This window comes from Cucumis sativus, chromosome 4 (assembly GCF_000004075.3).
Source record: "Cucumis sativus cultivar 9930 chromosome 4, Cucumber_9930_V3, whole genome shotgun sequence".
Lineage (NCBI taxonomy): Eukaryota > Viridiplantae > Streptophyta > Magnoliopsida > Cucurbitales > Cucurbitaceae > Cucumis > Cucumis sativus.
Genome location: NC_026658.2, coordinates 17527489 through 17550540, shown reverse-complemented (window position 1 = coordinate 17550540; position 23052 = coordinate 17527489). Strand labels below are relative to the sequence as shown.

Here is a 23052-nt window from a genome sequence, read left to right as displayed (position 1 = left end):
TTACATATCACATAGATCCTCATACCATTAACTTGATATTGATACAACATTGTATAAGTAATCATCTTGCAAATTTCTCATATCTTCCCTTTTTCTTAATGGTAAATGAATTTCTTACTCCAATTAATTTTAACACTTGTATTTTAAGAAATAAAAGTTCTTCTCTCTATCTCTACTGTCTACAATTCTTAGGCTTAATGATAAAATTCTCAAATTCATCCTTAAATTGGTTTTTTCCTCGAAGAGAAATTTACTAAACACATCAATATTTTCTTACACTTTCAAATTTAGTCGAGCGCATTTCAAATTGAAACTAAACAGGTTTCTTAAATTTTGTTGACATGTCACCCGTATTTAGGCCCTTGCATCATAAATTAATTTGTGAAGTGATTATGTGTCTAATTTGTGATTCTTGCTTGTACTTACATACTTTCACAAGTGTTGGTGAGTTGAAATGAATATGATAATAACTTTATGAATTCTTTAATTAAACAATATCAAACCATTTATAAATCGATTCGAACGATTTAGATTCATAAAAAAAAAAAAAACCGATTCATTCATTCATTCTATACATATATATTATATATATTTTACTAAATAACATTTAGGCCATGTTTACCTAATGTGAATGAATGGATGGTACTTTAAGAGGTAGTCATTTTGTGATTACGTTTAATGTTGTTTACTTGCGTTTTGCATTTGTAATGATACATAAATCCCACATCTAAATCTGTAAACCGTTACAATTCAATTAACAAGGTGATTAATCTAATTGAGTCGAAAAAAATTATGCTCTACTATTATTGTAACCGTTTATGATTATGATTATGATTATAATTATAATTATAGTTACTATTGGTTGATTGTTATTACCTTAAACAACTATGAATTTTGACAGATTTAGTATGAGAGTATGGTGGATTAAAATTGATGTATGATTAAGTTTGAAATTTAGGGTGTGAATAGATAAACAAGTATATTTAATTGTTTTTGTAATATTGATAAATCCGAATCTGCCAACGAGGCAATACCCAGGCGCGTGGAGTACATGCGCTTTCTCTGGCGTCATGGACAATGAAGAAACGAGGTATGATGATGAGGATGATGATGGTGATGGTGATCGATGAGCTTTGAGCTCAGACGCCGAATTTCGTCAAAATACAGCAAATGATAATACCACACCTCCTTCTCCCTGAAATCACTCCCAACATTCTCTCCATTCCATTCCTTCAACTTCTCCCTCTCTCTCTCTATATATACTCATACTTGTCTCCCGCCGCCGCGATTCCCGATGTCGCAAACGAAGTTGTTCGACGCTGCGGCCGCCACGGACTTGGTGAACGAACTCAGAGCTATTTTTAACTCCGGCAACACTCGGAGCTATGAGTGGAGAGTATCACAGCTTGAGAGCCTCTTGAAGCTCTGCGTTGACCATGAGGAAGATATTTGCGATGCCCTTCGCTCTGACCTCTCCAAGCCTGCCTTGGAATCCATTATTCATGAGGTCTTTCTTTTTACACTCAACTCCTTCACTGTTCTTTCAATCGTTGTTTTGTGTTTAGAGACTGTTCAGATTCGTGATATCTTCTGCTGGATGTTGTTCCATTAATGCTATGATCTGTTATCACTGTTTCTGTTTGTTTAAATGTCCAATCCTTTCGAATTCTGTTTGTCTTTCTCCTTGTTCAGTTTCAATTTCATCCACCAAATATAGGTAGTGCCTGGCAGTTGCAGTTTGTGTGGGACCATGTGATCATTGAAGATGACTTACTGGTGCCATTAATGGAAGATATTTATTAATGCTATCAACCACGTTTCAAACTTAGAATTTCTCGTTTATTAGGCTCAATGCCCCATTATGTTAGTTTTCAAGTAGAACTCTCTTTTATTTTGTAATCCATTTATATTGCTTCCTTTTTTGTTGTCTTCTCTATTGGCTTGCTCCCTTGGCAGAAAGTACTCTGTAATTTATTGAGGATCCCAAGTTATAAACATGAAGAGACTTCATACCATCCTTATAAAATACTTGGATTGCTCTAGTTTTTGATAATTGGTTTTGAGATGAAGCTCATGTTTTTCTAACAAAATAGTCGAGCAAAGGAAATACAAGAGAGAAATATTTTTTGTTTGACTACAAAATTAACCGAAAATATTCTTGCCCGAGTAAACTCTCGAAGTTTTTATTTATCATAGAAAGGGTTGTTTGTTTGTTTTTCTTTAAATATTATTATTCAGTCAAATGGCGAGTTTTCTATAAATATTTATAGGTTTACATATTTAGCCGTTTGGAGATGAGAATTATTCTTTTTTGGTAAACAGCTTCATCTTGAAATCTTGTTCTGGTATCTTTTAGAAGCAATAAAGGATTGTTGGTTGATGGCAGCTTTTATATATATGAATAAGAGGGAGTCTGAGTGCCTTGGAAAAGTAAAAGGATATGTTTTACTTATTATCCGTAACTAAGAGAGTTATTGATTTCAAAGATAGTTTCTACAAAGCATAGAAGTTTGTTTAGGAAGTGTATTTCTATGCCAGAGTTAAATGATTATCTATCAACTATTCCCTCCCCCCCATTGATTCTGAATGATCATAATTGAAATGATTTTTCCATAATACGATCGTTGTTTGTCTAGACGCCTACCACCACTGGTTTTTTACATCGTGTAATTAGTCCATTCCTATCATAGATTCATATGTCAATACCACTAGTTTCAGTTGCCTTTAATTTTTTTAATACTTTAATGATCAGAAACTATTGATTTTTCAAACTATGGCTAGAGGAAGATCCTCCTACTTCTCCTGTTACAGTCAATTATTTTATGAAGTTTCTTTCAGCTATATTTTTGGATCCTTTGAAGTTCTTTTTCCCCTTTCAACTGATCCTTTGAAGTTCTTTTTCCCCTTTCAACTGATGATTTTTCAAACCATACCAGATAGGTATGGTAAAAGGTTCGTGTAAATTGGCAATTAAAGAAATCGGAAATTGGATGAAACCAGAGAAGGTATTTGGTTTTGCAAACTCCCTGTGGATTGAGCATCTATTTTATATATAAATATATATATATATATATATATATATATATATTCCATTTGTATTTCCTGACTGGGGACAACAATATGCTCTATTATCGAAGGTTCAAACTACAATGACCAGTTTTCCTTCGTCTGCTGCAATTGTATCAGAACCTTTGGGTGTTGTGCTGATCATTTCTCCTTGGAATTATCCATTCTGTACGTTAGTGTCAATGTTTTCCCATCTTATTGAAAATCATTTGCAGTCTTGAAACTATCTTAACAACGATATCATGGATACTAACCATTATTGGCCACATTTCCCAGTTTTATCTCTTGATCCAGTTATTGGAGCAATAGCAGCTGGTAATACCGTGGTTCTAAAGCCTTCAGAAATTTCTCCAGCAACATCATCTTTAATTGCAAAACTTTTTGAGAAGTATTTGGATACGTCTGCTGTAAAAGTTGTCGAGGGTGCTATTCCCGAAACTAATGCTTTGCTGGAGCAAAAGTGGGACAAGATATTTTACACAGGTCTGTGCCATTTAGCTTGAAAATAAAAGGGGAAGTTTGTTAACTTTATAGGCAAATATCTCTGTTTTCATCTCATATATATATTGAACCAAGGAAGGTATGATAAATTCAACGAAAGGCAAGTCAGCATCTAGTATGACACTTGAATAATTGTAGGATTGAGTGGCTTCCAAGTGATATTAATCTTCCTTTCACATCTATCTTTAAAAATTTATAGTAATAAACTCCTTTGGAATCATGAAAGGTGACAGTGATGGTGTTATTTGACAGTGTTTATGAAAATCTGGCCATTACGAAGTGTTGTGTCTGGTGGCTTTTCTTCAAATAAACGATGCTTCATAACTTGCAGGCAACGGTAGAGTGGGGCGTATAGTGATGGCAGCTGCTGCCAAGCACCTTACTCCAGTTATTTTAGAGCTCGGAGGAAAAACTCCAGTAGTAGTTGATTCAAAAATCAATTTACAAGTACTTCTTTCCCTCCTTATATCTTAGTATATGTTTGAAAGTGATTTTGAAATGGTTAAAATCAATTTATTCAGTGTTTAAAATCAATCTAAAAGACACTTTTAGTCACTCAAAATTGATTCACTATTCAATTTTGCACTTTTAAACGTATTTTTCATGCTATTAAATTTGATTTTGAATGAATAAAAGCAATTTCTAAGCGATTTTGGAAATTGATTTGAACTATTTTAGAATCATTCTCAACCATGTAATTAGCTGCTACCATCTTATACAAATTCAAATATATCTGTTTTTCAAAGGTTGCCTGTAGACGGATTATATCCGGGAAGTGGGGTGGTAACAATGGACAAGCATGCGTTGCTCCTGATTACATCATAACTACGAAAGAATTTGCTCCAAAATTGGTAAGTTCCTTTTTTACTCAAATACGTTTGGTTCGTTGTACTTGCTCTATTTGGTTATTTTCAAGTTCATGTTCATATTTGTAGGTGGAGTCTTTGAAACAAGAACTGGAGAGATTTTATGGAACGAATCCATTGGAATCTAAAGATATATCTCGCATTGTGAATGCTAACCACTTTAATCGCGTGTCCAAGCTCTTAGATGATGATGAAGTTTCTAGCAAGATTGTTCATGGAGGCGAAAAGGACAAATCCAAATTGTATGTTAAATTAATTCACTGGCCTACGCTTTTGACGTTCATCGGTTAACTATTGACTGTTGAGTAACGGCACCTTTTCCATAATGCAGACAGATTGCTCCCACCATCTTATTGGATGTCCCTCGAGACTCTTTGATCATGACGGAAGAGATTTTTGGTCCCTTGCTTCCCATTATCACGGTAAAACTAGTACACTTAATTAGTAGAATTAATCAGTTAGTCATTTGCAAAAAAAAATCATGAGATAAGCATGAATCTTTTTGTTATCTTTTCCTTATTTTACCTGAAAAAACAAACATATTAAAAGACGAAGGGAATCCTACTACCCCTCTTAAGTTTAAAATCTGTTCTTTTACAAGAAGCGTTGATTTTTTTAACCATTGAGCTCACGGAATTCTACTTATAATATAATATCAATAATAGTAATACAAAACCGAAACCAAGACCAAAAGGGTAACTAAAATTGGTAGCAATTTTAGGACTAATTGTTAGGTGCATAACAATATTTTAAAACAATTACAAACATAGAGCTGGACTTCTACTAAAGAGATAGTCTATTATAATAGACTCCGAGAGATGGATCTCATTTTTGGCATATTTACAATATCTTTATGTTACTTCATATCTGCTAAAACTTTGAGTTTGATTGCTATATTTGGAACTTTCCAAGACATAATGAATTAATTTTGCTCGTTGGAAAAAAAAGAACTAATTGTTTGTGTTCAATTGTCAAATAGTTGACTATAGGCATATGAATTATGACGAAACTGTTAAGGAAGTTGTTCTTTTTTGCATGGAGAACTACAATGGATGGTGAATAAATAATACAATCGGGATCATTTTCTTCCTCATTCTTCTCTTTCCTTTTCTGTTGGCTGGACTGGAGCAGGTAGACAAATTGGAGGATAGCTTCGAAATAGTGAATTCAGGCACAAAGCCGCTAGCAGCATATTTATTTTCCAACAACAAAAAGCTCAAGGAACAGTTTGTGGCTTGTATCTCTGCAGGAGGTGTGGTTATCAACGACACCACCATACATGTAAGATTTCTTTTTCCGCTTACCATACTCAATGGAACTTGATTGGTCAAATCAAATTATCAGCATTCTCATATACTTGTAGGGTAAAATCTCCCCTCGTGGGATTTAATACAATAGCTAACCTTTGTGGAGTTGGCTTGCTAGCGTTTGTGCAGTTTTATGGGTTTTGTGGGAACTGTAGCGTATTTAGGGTGTGACGAGGGATCCTAGGGAGCTTTGATCCCTGGTTTGTGTTCATGTCTAGGCTTGGATTTTTTGTACTTCTGTGTATTCTTTAACTTCTTAATGGAAGTTGATGTTTTCAATAAAAAAAAAGAAAAGAAAAACGAAATCTTTCTTAAATTTCCTGATTATCCGGGATATAATTGATGTTTTAATATAGTAACAGTTGCATAAAAAAAGGCCCAATATTGCTTTTAGGTATTGGCACCGTTTTTATTAGAAGTTTCGAGTCCTTATATCTAGCGGTCACTTTTTAAGATTGCTTTTGTTTTCACAAGTGAATTCTTTGGTGATTATTCATGTTAGCCTAAAACAAAAAATTCCTCATAGATTAGTTAACCAAAAAACATCTCGCATTGGTCTAATATCATGCCACTCGATCGATCTAGAATTCCTCAAATTTTGTTTGATAATATGTGCAGCTAGCAGTTAGCACACTACCATTTGGAGGAGTTGGGGAGAGTGGAATGGGAGCTTACCATGGGAAGTTTTCATTTGATGCATTTAGCCATAAGAAGGCTGTTCTTTATCGAAGTTTCGTGGGTGACGTGCCAATGCGTTACCCGCCTTACACTGACGGAAAGCTAAGATTTCTTAAAGCTCTTCTTGGAGGTGGCATCTTGGAACTCATTCGTGCTATTCTTGGTTGGTCGTAAGCATCTTCTAACACTCTTCTTGTTTACATTTGTCTTCTTCACTTGTATGTGCTGCTTTGTGAACTTGTGTTTTCTCTCTCTTCATTTTCAAAGTTGTGCCATATTTAATGAATCAATAGTGTTTGATTTGTAATTTTACAACTCGTAAGAGAATTCAGAAGTATATTCAATAAAGAAAAAATCTATAAATTGATTCTTGTAAAAGTAATTTTGAAAAGAAATTATTAAAATGAATATAGCATACTGCTTATGACATTAGGGATTGGAATCTAAGCTCTTAGTGTATTTGTTTTTGTTTTTTTTTTTTTTTTTTTGTTTATTTTATAATTAGATTTGCTAGGAAAACATTTGTGAATTTTCCATTGTGCCATCGGAAAATCACATATTCAGAATGCATTTTCACTCTATCCTTAATCCTCAATAATTATGAGTGGAAGATTGAGCCATTACTTTTGTTAGATGATTATTAGTGATTTTATCTGGTTATAATAGAATTGGTGGAATGATTTAAAAGTTCTACCATTACTCAAATTTTATTCTTAATCCAAACAAAAACTTGGGATAAAGAAAATTCTTCTATAAGTGTATTTGAGTCATTACTAAATCCTACTCTATATCATCCGTGCCCCAACCTATTTTAATATAATATCAATTTCAGTCATAACTATTATTTCTCGTTCCTAAATAAAAATTGAAATTTATTTTCTAAATATAGATTTTGATTGAGTTTACTTCATAGAGTATATATTTCAAAGTTTTCCATAGAGTATAAAACTTAATGAACATTTATAATTTGGGGACTAAAAAGCAGCATGAGGACTAAAAAGCCCAACAATCCAAAGAGAGTTAGCCCTCTCTAGTGAGTTTGTTGAATGAACAGGCATCATATAAAGAATGCATTTTTTTCACTTAAAAGCCAAAAGCCAAAGCCGAAAGCCGAAAGCCAAAAGCCAAAAGCCAAATTACAATCAATCAAACAAAAGAAGGAAAGAAAGGAAAGAAAAGAAAAGAAATATATATGTATATATATATATATAAAAAAATTATAGAGTGAAATCCTAATAAAATAAAGCCAAATTGGTTTAAACTAAGAATGGTGAGAACCCTCTAAAATTCGACAAACATCAGATCGTTGTTGGGGAGTTAATTGAGTTGGAAAGTCCACGAAAAACTTAAGAATCAAGTCGCCTCTGGTGTCAGGATCTTTAAGTTTAGGCATACCTTGACCTTGAATGAGCTTCTCGTAACCAGGTGAAACCACTTCGTGGATGTCCAAGCTCATTGTTTCCCCTCCCAATAATGGAACTGAAATGGTGCAACCAGTTAGGGCTTTCAATAGAGGGATCTCCACCATTAACTCCAAGTCATCACCTTCTCTTTTGAAATATGAGTGTCGTTTTTCAGCTATCACAAAGGACGTGTCCGCTGGATAACTGCCTGCCCTCTCATTCCCCATTCCTCCTTCAAATGTTATCTTTGTCCCCTTCCTCCACCCTGGCTTTACTTTCATTGTCAATGTTTCTTCTTCCTCCATCGCTTGCCTATCCATTTAATAATCTATTATCTTTCCTTTCTCAACATCAAAATAAACACACCCTATTTTCAAATATTCACCCTTAAACGTACATGATTCAACAACCCTATCCTGCTCTCCAAATTTTGCACTAAACAACTATTATCAAAGAAAGAAAGAAAAGAACATTGTGGGGTTTTATAAAAGAAGAAGAGCACAAACCCGTTGATCAAGAGGAGATCTCTTGTGACCTTAATTTTCTTTATGCACCCAAAGCATAGCTCCTCCAGTGTGCATTCCAGCTGTTTCTCTATCGCCGCAGCCTTTAGCACCCCCGACGAATTCGAGAACATTATCGGCGTCGTGCTCCTCTTGCTACCACTCTTCGACAACAGTGGTGAAGACGATATCGAATCGATACTCCTTCTCCCGCTGCTCACTCTTGACGTCATCGACTCATTGCTCCTCCTACTCATGCTCCGAAACAGCGACGACGACGTCGACCCTGCATTTTGACCTCTCCGACTCGCGTTCCGTGAAAGAGTAGAATATCCACTGTCATAGCTTTGAGGCCTGAAACTGGTCGTATCATTCTCTCTCAGACTCCGGCCTCCATATCTAAAGCTATGAACGCCTTTCGTCGGTCTCGGTCCTTCCTTTTTCTTAATATCTTCGTGATCCTGAAAATCAACGATTTGTTTTGGATTAAAGGCCTAATAAATAAATTTAAGGCTTCTCTTCCTCTCCTTTCCATCTAATTTTGATCAGGCGTAGAGACCAAGATAATTAATAAAAAAAACAAGAACAGAAATAACAAGGGATCGATGAGGTGATAAAATCATAAAAACGTTTTGAAAGCATATATATGTATATATATATACCTTGGAAGGGCCATAATTATGGATGGCGTCGGAGGTAGGGTCGTCGTGTTTAGTATCAACAACGACATTATCAGTATCCTTCTTGGAATTCTTGACCTTAGAATGCCATTTTTTGAAGAAGGATTTGTAGGATTTGCAGAAATTTCGAAAGGAGATGCCAAGAGCTTGAGGAAGATCCACCATGAATGAGAGAGAGGGGGGAGAGAAGAAGGGAGGGAAAGAGAGAAAAAGAAAATAGATTTCTTTTGACTTTGTCCACAAAATCAAAACAAAACAAAACAAATTGAAAGCTTAACCAAACAAAACAAATTAATGTTTTTTCTTTTTAAAAAATAAAACCGCATTTTATTTGGGGGATTCTGTTAATCTCACCATTAATTTAACTGCCAACTCTCTCCTTAATCTATCCTACTTGGCTTTCCAAATTCTATTTCTTTCTATCTATCTTTATCAAATCAATCAATCATCCTCTACTACACAAATATCTCATTCTCATATATTTTTTATAACCTTGAATTTGGGAGTAAAGTGTTGAAATTAGAAGTTTTGGTTTTAGTTTTTATATTTTACCTTTTAATTCACTAATGCCAATGCTTTTAGTTAACTGTATTCATATTCTATTTACAAAAAAATACACCAAAATAGTTATCTGAAAAATGAAATGTTAGTTTGGATTGGTTAGGTCAACACATCATCACATCAAAATTAACCTGAAAATTGTAGCTTTCCTTATATTCCCCTAAACAATTTCCCAAAATAAATAAATAAAGACCCATAAACAGCTCAGTTTCAATACTTTCTGGATTTACTAACATATCCTTCTTTACTATAAAATATTCTCAATTATCTTTATTTATTTATTATTATTATTATTACGAATCCAAATATGTTTAAATTATAGCAAAATTTCATATTTTATCCTTTTATCATTTATAATAAATTTCCTTATTATCATTGTTATTGAAAATGTGAGGTGGGATAATTGATGACCTGACTTCAAAATTCACAATATAAACATTGAGAGTGTTTGGAGCATTGAATTATTGAGTTAGAATTAATATGTTTAAGGTAAAGAAGTTTGAGTTTGGTATGATTGGATAAATATTCTAAAGAGAGAAAGAGACTGATATAAAGATACTAAATGAAAATAACCCTTTTATATAAAGGTAAAGACCGATTCTCTAACCTACCACATTTTTTTTACAACTTTAACAACGACATTTGAAGTTATTTGCAAGGGCTAAGTCAAATTATCATATTATTCAATAATAATAACAATAAAAACAATAGTTTTTCTTCTTCTTCTCTATTTTCAAATCTTTGATAAATCTAATTTGGAGAGTTAAAATTTTAATTAAATTAAAACAGCAACAATTATAGAAAAATGAGAAGAAAATTAGCCTTGGAAGTTAAAAGCGAGTATGACTCTTTTGGAAGTCATCAATCTCTTGAATCTCATATGAACATTGATTTCTTTGAGGATTTTTTCCAAAATAGGTTTTGTAAATGTTTCTTCCTTTTCTAAATACCTAAAGAGAGGATAATAAAATTGTCTGTAGTAATCTAATATCTTTGATTTCTTCTTTTGGTCCTCAAGGTAGTCTTTATTCCCAGTGAAAAGCAAAAAGGGAAAAGAAAGTAGATGGAAAGAGACACTCCATTCACATATACTTCAAACGAATTAAAACTTAAAAGATTTGTGGTTGGACTTTAAAATAAGTTTAGATATATTTGTTATTAAAATAAAATATAATTATGTAAATTTTCAAACTTGTAGCCTCGAATTAAAGTATAGGATTCAAATTTCTAGATTTTAGTTGAAAATTTATACTTTCGATTAGTTAAGATGAGGAATGAGGTGACATTTTCTTTCATTCATATTATATTTTATAATAATACTTATATATATAAATATATATTTTTTAAATGTTATTCTTTGACTTAATCTTAATTAATTAAAATTTATTTGAACAATAACACACCAAGTCACCATTTTCTAATTAATCTTAATTAGGTCCCATGCATATAGTATTATGTAAATAATTAGGATTTGGATGCCAAAAAGATCTTATTTCAAAACGTTATTTAAACAAGTGGTATAATAATATCATTAATAAGATTATTCATTAATTATAATCTACTTATTTGTAGAAAATAATTGCATGGAGTTGAAGTAGTCTTCCCATTTTGCTTTAATAAAACAAGCTATATATATATATAGTTTGGGTAAGAAATGTCCATAGACTTTCAAATGTTTAAAAAATGTTATGATTTTATATCTCAAATGAGACCTAAGCAATCAATTAGTGTTTAATCTTTAAGAAATTTGTTTTAGGGAAATTAGATATGCTTTTTAACTCTATTTTATGTTAAGTAACCTTAATAAATATTTTACATCTCATTATTTTGCAAATGTATTTTGATAATTTATAATCTTTTAATTAATGTTATCAATCTCAATATTACAAAAAGGTATGGTATATTTATATAAATATTAAATTACAAGTTTTGTCTTTAAATTTTCAAAATTATTTCTGACAAATATTTAAAATTTGGATTTTGTGTCTGAATAAGTCACAAAATTTCAATTTTGTTTAAAATTGATCCTTAAAATTTCAATTTAGTAAGTATTTGATAGTGCATTATTTTTTTGTCAAATGTACAAAATAACCTATTATTAATTATTAGTACAAAATTAAATTGAAACAAACTCAAAATTATTAAATTGAAATAAGATATAGTAAATATTGTGTTTTTAAAAAGTACGCTAAAAAAAATTATGATAATAGAGTTCATGTTACTTACATTCTTAAAATTGCAAAAATAACGAATTTAAAAGTAGAAATTACAAAAATAACGAATTTAAAAGCAGATTATATCAATAATGAGAATGTTATTTTAAAAGTAATTTTTTATACTAATGACAAAAAGTGAAAACTTTAAGTAAAAATGTAAAATCATAAAACCTTATACTAAATGCAAACCCAACTAAAAAATTATACCTAAAAAATGCAACATCTTGACACTTAAGTGAGAACATATGTTCTCTTTTTTTTTTTTTTTTTCCTTCTATTTCTTAAGAAACCAACTTATTTGATAATGGTTATTATTTGTTGTTTCTAAATTTTGAGAAACGATTTTAAAAGTTAGGCCAAAATTGAGAAACTTCTATTTTATTTAATGTTGTTTCTAAAGTGAGGAAAAGAAATAAATATGGGTGGAAGGGTTATGATAATCATTGTTTGGAGGTGGAAAAGATAACGAGGTGATTATGATAATAATTATTTTTTATTATCTTTTTTAAAATTCGTATTCTTTATTTTTTAAAAAAATTGTATTCTAAATTTAATATGCTATTCGTATTTTTAATTTAGTGAATTGTCATATTTTTTAAAAACAAGTTCCATTAGTTTTCTTAAATATAATGTCAATTGTTAACACATAAGCGTTTCGTGCCAATAAATTTACGGGTAGTTACGTGCCAGTAAATTATACCTCTACAATTATTCATTATTTTTAGCACAACAAACATAATAATAATGAAGTTTGAATTTCAAATCTAAAATAAAAATAAATATCTTAACAACTCAACCATGCTTATATATTTAGCAATTTTAATTAATTTAACGTCAAATCTTAAGTTAATCTACATTATATTATTTACGTTCCATTAATTTATATTTATTTCAAACTAATTATCTATTTTTAATATAACAACAAACCAATATTTTATAGGCTAAATTCTCCAAATAAAATTATGGTACTTTTATGAACTAAAAATTAGCAAATGACTAAAATTTTGACCGTGAATAGTCAAACCAAACGTCCCTAGAATCACCCAATTAAACTAAACCAAACAAAATTAATGTGAAATCATATATTAGCCGACTAATATTTATGTTTAAAAAAAGATATTGGATAAGTAGTAGGCGCACCCAAGCATCCCCACTAGGTGGGCATCCTCTTAGTGTCCTCGTCATTGCCAATAAATATATTCAATATAGAATAAAGAAAAATAGTTCAAGCTTACAAGAAGGCTAGAGATAAGCCAAAACTATAAACCATACAGTATACTAGCAAAAAGCACTAAGGTGTTGTGTAATGATAGAAACTGAGTAATTTTTGAAAAGCTTGTTTTTGGTGGACCATTGGTACGTGAGATTGCATATGTTCTTCCATAGATAGGCATGAGAGTGTGATATGTTGTTGAATAGCCTGTAGTTTCTTTCCAACCAAATGGTCCATGTGATGGCAACCAACAGATTGAAAATAATCACACCTCTTTTGCCTTTATATTGTTGGAGCAGATGGTGTTGATAAGTGCGAAAAGATTACCATCAATGAGATTCCAATCTAATTGACTCTTTGCCATACTCCATATGTCTTTGGTATAAGCTCTTCGTACAAAGTATGCACCAATTGAGATTAAGACAGATTTTTTAGTCTCCTTTGTATATTTTCCATCGTGAAGATACCATTATATGCAACTGTCCATAGGAAGAATTTGCATTTCTTAGGAACTTTAGATTTACACAGTTTCTTGAGAGGGACTATTAATTCTGAGTTAATAGCAGGGGGCATTTGTGAGGATGATAGATTTAACAGATAAATAACCATTTTTATTTGGCTTCCAGATAGGATGATCCCTGTGATTGTTGTCTAGAAGGGAAGGAAGGTTGCTCTGTATAGTTCTCCACTGTAAGGCTTCTCTATCTCTTAGAGGTCTTCTACTGTGTAGATCCCATGATTTATTGTTCACATTCTACATCTCTCTGATATAACTATTTTGCTTTGAGGACAGAGCATATAGTCTTGGATATGATCTACTTAGAGGACCCTTAGAGCACCATTTGCTATGCGAAAAGGATAAAGACCTTCCATTATTTACTTTCCACTCCACTTTTGAATTGAACCAATCCGCAAATTTACAAACGGATCTCCAGGGAGCATTGGAGCTATTGTATTTTGCAACGGTGGAAAGTATTAAATATCCCTATAACCATATTTTGCATCAATCAGAGGTTTCTAGAGAGCATTTGGTTGATTTAGATATATCCAGAGCCATTTTGTGAGCAGAGCAAAATTTGTAGCAGAAAGAGACGTAATACCCAGTCCTCCACAATCCAGAGAGTTAGTAACCGTAGACCATTTGATAGAATTGAGGTTGTTTTTATGGGTACTTGATATGAAAATGTTGTCATAGTTACCTCTCCAAAGAAAATTCCTCCAGCATTTTTCAATGGTTTTATATGTATGTGTAGGAGCTTTAAACACGGAGAGTTGATGTATGGGAAGACTGACAAGTGAAGAGTTTATGAGAGTAATTCTTCCTCCCTTTGAGATGAGAGAATATTTTCAGTTGTTCAACTTTTTCTGAATCTTCTCTGTAATATTGTCCCAAAAAGGCTTTGATTTTGGATTGCCCCCAAGAGGCATTTCCAAGTATGAGATTAGGAGAAATTCTGTCATTATGCCCCAACTAGCTGCAATCTTTTCTGATCTCTCTTTTGATACATTGACCGAAGAGATGGTGGACTTTCTGAGATTGATGTTTAAATCAGTAGCCTTTTCAAAGAGGTGAATAGAAAACTGGAGATTTCTAATATATTCGTCATTATCTTCAACAAAAAGCAAAATATCATCAGCAAAGAGAATATGAGTTAGATTTATATCTTTTATTGAGATACCTTTGATTTGCTTCTTCTGCTCAAGATATGTTGTAGAATTTTGTTAAGATAATCCATGGCTAACACAAAAATGAAAGGAGATATACGATCTCCTTGTCTGATTCCACTGTTTGGAATGATTTTCCCTCTAGGTTTGTCATTGATCATAATGGAGTACTGTACAAACGATATACAAGAATGTATCCATTTCCTCCATTTGTCAGGGAATTGCTTCTTCATCAAGATGAAATCAATGAAATTCCAGTTAACCTTGTCAAAGACTTTTTCAATATCCAATTTGAAAATTAAGTCTTTTATCTTCTTAGCCTTCCAATAATCAACGGCTTCATTTGCAACTAAGATTGCATAGGTGATTTGTCTGCCATTAATGAAAGCCATTTGTTGGCTGAAGATTGTGCATGGAAGAAGAGGCATCAGTCTAGTAGCAAGGGCCTTTGCAAGGCATCAGCCGACTAATATTTATTACACTAAAGAATACACACATATATGTATGTATATATATCTGTATATAACATATATCAAATTAATAATACAATTAGATATCAATTTATTTGAAATCTTATAATTTGATTAAATCTTAAATTTGGGGAAGAGTAAACTTATGAAATTTATTGGATAACAACTAAAATTCAAATCTCAAAAATTAAAAAATAATGTTTTAACAAACAAAATAGTAAAAAAAAATGAATCAAGTTTAGTTTATGATATTTTAACAAACAAAATAATGAAAGTAAATAAAGGAAGGAAAATGAGGGCTGAGAGGGAAACTCAAGAATGAGAAGGAATGAGAAGAGGGATTAAATTTGTATACATTTCCAAAAAAGAACTATTTTAGTCATTTTCCGTTTGGTTTCGTTTCCTTCTCCCAAATAGATCATAAATGTAACGAAGGGTAAAATTGGATAGTTGGTGAGTAAACATACTCATAGTACTCTCCTCAATTTCATGGTTTTAAGATCATATATTCTAACTCACACTTTTTTCTTTTATATTTTATTCTTTTTTTTATATAATTATTTATATCTATATCTTAATTTAATTTTGAATTTTGAATTTTGAATTTGTAAATATTAATTTTATATAAAAAAAAGTTGCTATGAAGAGAAGAAAAAAAAAACTATTTACAAAATATAGCAAAAAGAAAAAAAACTCAAATAAACCGGAGAAAATTGGATATATTTTGCTATATTTTATAGGTAATTTCAATATAATGCTATTTTGAAAATGTCTCATTTATATATTATTTTTTATTTTCAAATTTTTCAAAGGAATGTTTTATATTAAAGAAAAAGAAACCAAAATATTTAAAAATAGTAGCAAAATATCATAGGACTATTTTTCTATTATTTGTGAATATTTTTTTAGTAAGTTTGTCATTTAAAATAACTTTCTCTTTTAATGTGTATATTTTGCGATATGTATTTTTATAGAAAAATTGTTAAAAGATAAAAGGATAGTTGTAAATTTAGCAATTAAATTCAAAATAATCAAGTATATAGCAACATTTTAAAAAATGTGTAAATATAGCAAAATTTGTCAAATTCTATAAATGATATGAGTCTATCAACGAAGTATATCAGTGATACAAGTCTATTAGTGATAGTTTTGCTATATTTGCAAATTTTTTTAAAATTTTGCTATATTCTTAATTATTATTGCTGAAATGGTTATCCATTCCAATTTTCCTTATCTGTAACTTTTCTTTTGTGTCGATCGAGAATTGCAGCCTGAAAACCATGGATGCCTTCAAAGTGAATTTTAAATCAACCAAAAGTGAATCCCAAGCTTTTTTTAAAAAAACAAAAATCATTTTCAATTTAAGTAATAAAAATAGTTAATTAATAGTTATTTTAAAAGATATCAAAATTAATTTAAATATTTACAAAATGTACCAAAATATTATGATTTATTTATGATAGACCATGGTATATTTCTATCGAAATAGAGTATTATGTTATATTTGTCGGTGTTTTCATTTATTTTATCGTTTAAAATAATTTTTTTAAATTAATATTATTGAATATATCAAAAGTAAAAGAAATAATAAAGAAAAAGATTAATTTTATAAATATAATAGAACACCAAAATATTTATCGTCTATCTAAAACACATGAAGTCAGCCATTCTTTTTAAAATATTCCAGGTTTGTCATTTCTTCCCATTTTCTTTCTTCTCTTATTCCTCTACAATTTTTCTTTTTCTTTCCCTCGTCTTTCTTCTCTCTTCTCTTTTTTGGCAATTTTTTGTATCTTTTTAAAATCATGATATTTGTTTTCAATCAATTATAAATTTTGTAATTTTTTAGAGTATTGTTTGATTCAAAATTGTGTACCAAATATAAAAATATCCATGGTCGCTTAGATTTGGCTGTTTAAATTTGGATAGCCAAGTTTTTGTTTTTAAAACATAAAATTACACAATATCTCACTATGTTTCAAAATAAATATTTGTTCTTAAAACATATTAAAACAATAATTAGTCAAATAAAAAAAAAACCACGCACCGATAAATATATCAGAGTATTACAGTAAGTTAATAGTCAAATACATTTTTTATTTAATAATTAATTTTATGTATGTTAATTACCAATAAATATAGAGATTGCTTGTGTTCATGATATATAAAAGTGTGTTAGTAGACAAACAAAATGAAGACTATGGTTTTAATATAAAATTTAGGTTGGTTAAAAAATATGTGTAAAATTTGAATAAGTAAGAGTATTTTTTAAAACTTTTTTAATTATTTATCATACATTTTACTACAGGAGTATTGTAAGAAGAATTAATTTTAAAGATATGTTTGAAACTTTTAAAAATTTAAGAAAGTGGAGTGACATTTTTTATATATATAATTTAACCTCAAAGAAATTGTGTAAAACTTAAACAACATTTTTTCTCTTAAAAAAGTTCAAATATTTTATAAAATTATGATGACATTTTAAAATAACATTATTAATGAAAAAAAAATACAAAGTAAGAAACGTAGGAATTGGAAATAAGAGAGGGGCAGTTTCGAGAATTGCAACAGCACAAATTGTGAAGAACCCACCAACAACCATGGCGGCATTGTTCTTCTTGAACATGTCATTATTTTCTTTCCTTTCTTATCTTCATCCTCCTTTGTCCTCTTCTCCAACAACGACCTCAAGTCGTCGCTCTAATTCTTCGCTTCGCCATTAACTTCTTTACCTTCCACCTTTCATTTTCATTCTTCTCTATACATTTTTACTATGAATTCTCACTTCTCTATTTATGGACATTCAATTTCACTCTCCATTGTTCTGATCTTCATCTCTTCACTCTCCCCATACCCTTCTTTCTCCTTTCCGATTCGTATCCATTCCAGGATTCGCGACCCACTTCTGTTTTTCGCTGTAAAACAACGCAGATGCCCACTCTGTTGCTTGTCTCGATTCTCTTTGCGAGTTTCGCCGTTTCCTTGTCCGACAAGTTTCTCTTCGCCGATTCGGAGCAAGTTAAGACCCTTCGGTTTGGTTCGTCGGTTTTGTTTCCTGTTAGAGGAAATGTTTACCCTCTAGGGTATGTGTTTTGTGTTATGATGTTTTCATTTTGATTTTGTTGTACTGTTTGGATTGATAGATTGTTGGAATCTGCAGGCATTTTACGGTGTTACTCAATATTGGTAATCCGTCTAAGGTTTTTGAGCTTGATATTGACACTGGGAGTGATCTCACTTGGGTTCAATGTGATGTTGAATGTATTGGTTGCACTTTGGTATGTTGGATCCTTTTCTTAATCGATTTTGATTCGTTGTTACCATGTTTTTTTGTAGCGTAACTTGGTATTAACTGTTATTTTTTTAGCCTCGTGATATGCTCTATAGACCACATAATAACGCTGTGAGTCGTGAAGACCCATTATGTGCGGCGCTTTCTTCACTGGGTAAGTTCATTTTCAAGAACCCAAATGATCAATGTGCCTACGAGGTTGAGTATGCCGATCATGGATCATCCGTTGGTGTATTGGTCAAAGATCTTGTTCCTATGAGACTCACTAATGGCAAAAGAATTAGTCCCAATTTGGGCTTTGGGTGTGTACAAAATATCACTCTCCTTTGCAGAGACAATTCTGCTTTATAACTCTGGTTTCGTTTTTCGTATTTTGTTTTTTAAAGCTATGCTTACTTTCCCGCTATTTCTTATAGCATTTTTCGATTACTTAAAACCATAATTGGATTTATACCTTAGATGGTAAAATCGTTTCTAAAAAGTAGGTAACGAAAGTAATCTTTATTGGAAGTACAAGTAGCTTTAATTTAAGAAAACAGACCAAACTTGGGCTTCATTTGTTATCCATTTTGTCTTTAATATTATTTTCACTTTGTTAAAGAAATACTTAGAATCACTAGTTGAATTCTAAAATAAAAGCTGTTGGTTTTTTAAAACATAAGTAGGAAGTGAATAAAAAAATATATTAGAGGTGAGATTAGTGTTCATTGACTTAATTTTCAAAAACAACAAACAAAAGGATATCTGAACTTTAATGGTTATAAGGAGGGATTAAAATTTTTGGCGGTTGAATAATCGGTTCTGCTAGGCTTACACAGTGCCCTTGTTCTTTGAAACTTGTTACCAATCTTTCTTTCCTCTGATTCCTCTTGCCCTGCAGTTGCGGATACGATCAGGAAAATGGTGATTTGCAACAGCCTCCTTCAATAGCTGGTGTCCTTGGCCTTAGTAGTAGTAAAGCTACAATTGTATCACAGCTAAGCGACCTCGGTCATGTAAGCAACGTAGTTGGACACTGCCTCACCGGACGTGGAGGAGGATTTCTATTCTTTGGTGGAGACGTTGTCCCATCTTCAGGGATGTCGTGGACACCAATATTGCGCAATTCAGAAGGGTAAGTGGGCAATGTGCAGTCAGATATTTGCTTCTTAAACATCTGTGTAGTTGACATGCCATGTATTTTTTATTTGATCTCATTCATTCTCAGGAAGTACTCATCTGGACCTGCAGAGGTCTACTTTAATGGGAGAGCTGTTGGAATTGGAGGCCTCACCCTGACTTTTGATAGTGGAAGCTCTTACACTTATTTCAACTCCCAAGTCTATCGAGCAATAGAGAAACTGGTGAGAATATGAACAGAATTAACAAGAATTTTCTTGAATGGTATTATTTGAAGTAGGATCTTGTAGGAAGAAAATAATGATATGTTATGACATTGACATCCCAGTTGAAGAATGATTTGAAAGGAAATCCTCTGAAACTTGCATCTGATGATAAAACCCTTGAACTGTGCTGGAAAGGTCCAAAACCTTTTGAATCTGTGGTCGATGTGAGAAACTTCTTCAAGCCCCTGGCCATGAGCTTTAAAAACTCCAAGAATGTTCAATTTCAAATACCTCCTGAAGCTTATCTCATAATCAGTGTAAGTTTCTCAAACATCTCATTAAACCATCCACATATTGAGGAACAAAATAAGATTTGTGGATTAGGTTGTAAGAAGTTCTTTCTTTTACAGGAATTTGGTAATGTGTGCTTGGGGATTTTGGATGGAAGCAAAGAAGGAATGGGAAATGTTAACATAATCGGAGGTAAGTATCCATTGGGATTGACTAGATAAATGTGTTCTTCAAAATGTCATTTTTATTTAAACATTTTTTTTATAAAACAGTTTAAAATACACTTGTTTTAAAAACTATGTTAAGTAGTTATCAAACATTTTAATTCTTTACAAAGATGATTTATTTTCAAAACTAAATATCCAAACAATAGGATTTCAACTCATTTTTACCTTTTTTTTTTCTTTATCTGTTTTTGCTTCCTTAAATTCATGGACAGATATTTCTATGCTGAATAAGATTGTAGTCTACGACAATGAGCGAGAGAGGATTGGATGGGCCTCTTCTAATTGCAATAGATCTCCTAGAAATGAAGCTTCTTGGTACGTGAGATTTTCATTTGAAAAATACAAAGTGCTTTTTGAACATCAACTTTACTTTTCATCGTCTTATATTAAGAAATTTTTACATTTTAGGTGAGCATTAACCGGCTTAGTGGAGAAAGTTATTATCATTCAACCCAATAGATAGATCAAGAGTTGGGGAATTATATAATATACTAATGAATAATGACTAATAGTTTGTGTTTGTATTTGAACTGAAGAGTTACAAGTTAGATATATGATAACATCTATTCTCTCTTTTTTATTTTAACAATGGTAAATGACTGATTGAATCATCCCTCTTGAAAATGATCATTTATGACATTCACCGTTTGATGTATTTGGTCTAGCCAAGTTAAGTACTCATTTAATTAGCAAAAACGAGTATGAAAAATTCAAAATAACTAAGTTTGTAAACATCAAAACTTGTAATGAAAACAACAACAATTCTACAATTTGGTTTTACAAAACTTGTAATGAAAACAAGAACAATTCTACAATTTGGTTTCTCAAAGAGGATAAATAATGTCTACTAACTGACTTTCAATTTCATTTTTCTTTTAAAGAGTGTTTAAACAGGTTATTAAACTTTTTAATTTTATGTTATAGTTCCTTCAAACTTTTGATTTTTTACTTCAAATAAATTCATAGATGGTTTGATTTTGTATCTAATGTATCCTTTCATTTAACATATATATTTTTTAATTCGTCTATTTTGTAAATATAAATTTTAAGTTTTAGAGGTCTTTAGACATGAAATTAAATGACCTCTCTAATACAAGAAATTATCAATTAAGTTTCTTTTAATAAATGGAATATGGATTTGATACGAAATGAAAATTTAAGAATCTATTAGACATAAAATCTAAGTTTAAGGACCTAATAGTGTATAGTTTGACCGATCGATTATATTTGTAGAAAAGGTAGGTGACTTCAATCTTATAAAATGAGTTCACTCTTTTTGTTTACAAATGTTTCAATTAGAAGCCTTTTAAGTTTTAACATATCAACCCTAATTAAATTTCTTTTTATTGTAATTAGGGGAGAGAAAAATTAATCTTAATAACTGTAGCAATTTTTCATATATTAGATTTTTTTTTCTGTTAATTGTCACAAGAACAAAATATTAAAAATAATTAAATGATCAAAAAAAAAATTAATAAAGTTTAAGGAAGATCAGTCAATTTGATTTCATCACCATGCAACCCACTCTTTAATCTATATTTACTTTCTCACCTTCCCCAAAAACAAACATTTGAATTTTAAAATCATTCTAAAAATAATAATAAATTTTACCCACTATTTTGTTTTAGTTTTCAAATTTGGTTAGACCTTTCGTTTTTTACAAGTAATAAAGCCTCTTTTTAAAAAATAGTCGATGTATCGTTTATCAATCGTGTTGAGAGTTGTCGAAACAAACTCAAAGCCTACTAAAGGATCACCAAGGTTAAGTCGACCAATAAATATATAAATTGGAAAATAACTAAGATAAAATCACAATGACACTCTACAAATAATCTACAAAAGATAATTCTTGTTTTACTTTTCGTAAGTTTAGTTGAACTATACACCACATTGGTGCAAAGATTTCTAATTCATATCAACTTTGTATGTGCAAAGATTTCTAATTCATATCAACTTGAAATAATACAAAGTCAAACCAACATTTTCATTCCAACACATATGTGATTCAATTGCTAGAAAAAAGGAAATTTAATTATAGAAACAATATTAATAAACAAAATTCATTAAGTAATTTACAAGCTTAATTAAAAAAAAAAAAGATCAATATACCAATAAAAGAGAGAACGTTGGTGTAGGTTGCATTTGTTCCTTTTTCTAGACATATCTATTTGAAGATTACTTGTAAAATGTTGTAATGTTTAAAAAAACCTAATTGTTACTCAATCTTCAATACTTTTGAGGAAAAGAAAATGATAATAATTGGATGGATTTTTATGAGGAAGTTACTTATGAATTTATTTAGACAATACATTTGACAATTCTTAATATTGTTTTTAGATATGGTGGAGTAGATAGTAATGAATAATGATGACTAAATCAAACTTGTTATAATAATGATAGTAATTAATGGTAATAAATGGTACTTCTTTTTACTAAATCAAACTTATTAATGCTTATTGATAAATATATATACACTTTTCCTTTTAAAGTTTGGAGTGTAGGAATGAAATGGATATTTTCATCTTTTAACTAATTGTTATATATTTATAAGCTTTTCTATTTTTTAAGTGTATTAATTAATTAATTATGTTGGGTAATTATTTTGTTTATTGATTTTTATTTTTGAAAATTAAGTTTATTTTCTTCTCATTTTATACAAGTTTTCAAAAGCTTTTATTTTTAGTTTTTAAATTTTGGTTTTTCTTTTCAAACCATTTTCATAAAATGTAGTTAACAAGAAAAAGAAATTGAAAGTGAAAGTAGAGTGAAAATCAATTTAGAATTAAAA

General features: G+C 30.7%; 3 protein-coding genes across 3 annotated transcripts; 2 read left to right on the top strand and 1 right to left on the bottom strand.

The window, feature by feature from the left end:
• Positions 1-1048: 1048 nt before the first annotated feature.
• Positions 1049-6850, top strand: LOC101219569 (aldehyde dehydrogenase family 3 member H1). Its single transcript, XM_011655484.2, has 10 exons — positions 1049-1507; positions 2937-3005; positions 3138-3234; positions 3343-3549; positions 3899-4014; positions 4314-4418; positions 4503-4675; positions 4765-4855; positions 5565-5714; positions 6359-6850. Exons 1-10 carry the CDS (start codon positions 1295-1297, stop codon positions 6590-6592), a joined length of 1455 nt encoding a protein of 484 aa, XP_011653786.1. The 5' UTR covers positions 1049-1294; the 3' UTR covers positions 6593-6850.
• Positions 6851-7592: 742 nt separating this feature from the next.
• Positions 7593-9237, bottom strand: LOC101218142 (chaperone protein DnaJ). The gene is made up of 3 exons (XM_004142655.3): positions 8987-9237; positions 8328-8785; positions 7593-8133 (listed from the first exon to the last, which is right to left on the bottom strand). The coding sequence occupies exons 1-3, from the start codon at positions 9167-9169 to the stop codon at positions 7680-7682; spliced, it is 1095 nt and encodes a 364-aa protein (XP_004142703.1). The 5' UTR covers positions 9170-9237; the 3' UTR covers positions 7593-7679.
• An 8530-nt stretch (positions 9238-17767) lies between these two features.
• LOC101219812 (aspartic proteinase Asp1) lies at positions 17768-20875 on the top strand. Its single transcript, XM_004142582.3, has 9 exons — positions 17768-18212; positions 18290-18407; positions 18497-18723; positions 19302-19535; positions 19629-19764; positions 19869-20063; positions 20157-20229; positions 20477-20579; positions 20673-20875. Exons 1-9 carry the CDS (start codon positions 18061-18063, stop codon positions 20674-20676), a joined length of 1242 nt encoding a protein of 413 aa, XP_004142630.1. The 5' UTR covers positions 17768-18060; the 3' UTR covers positions 20677-20875.
• Positions 20876-23052: the final 2177 nt, after the last annotated feature.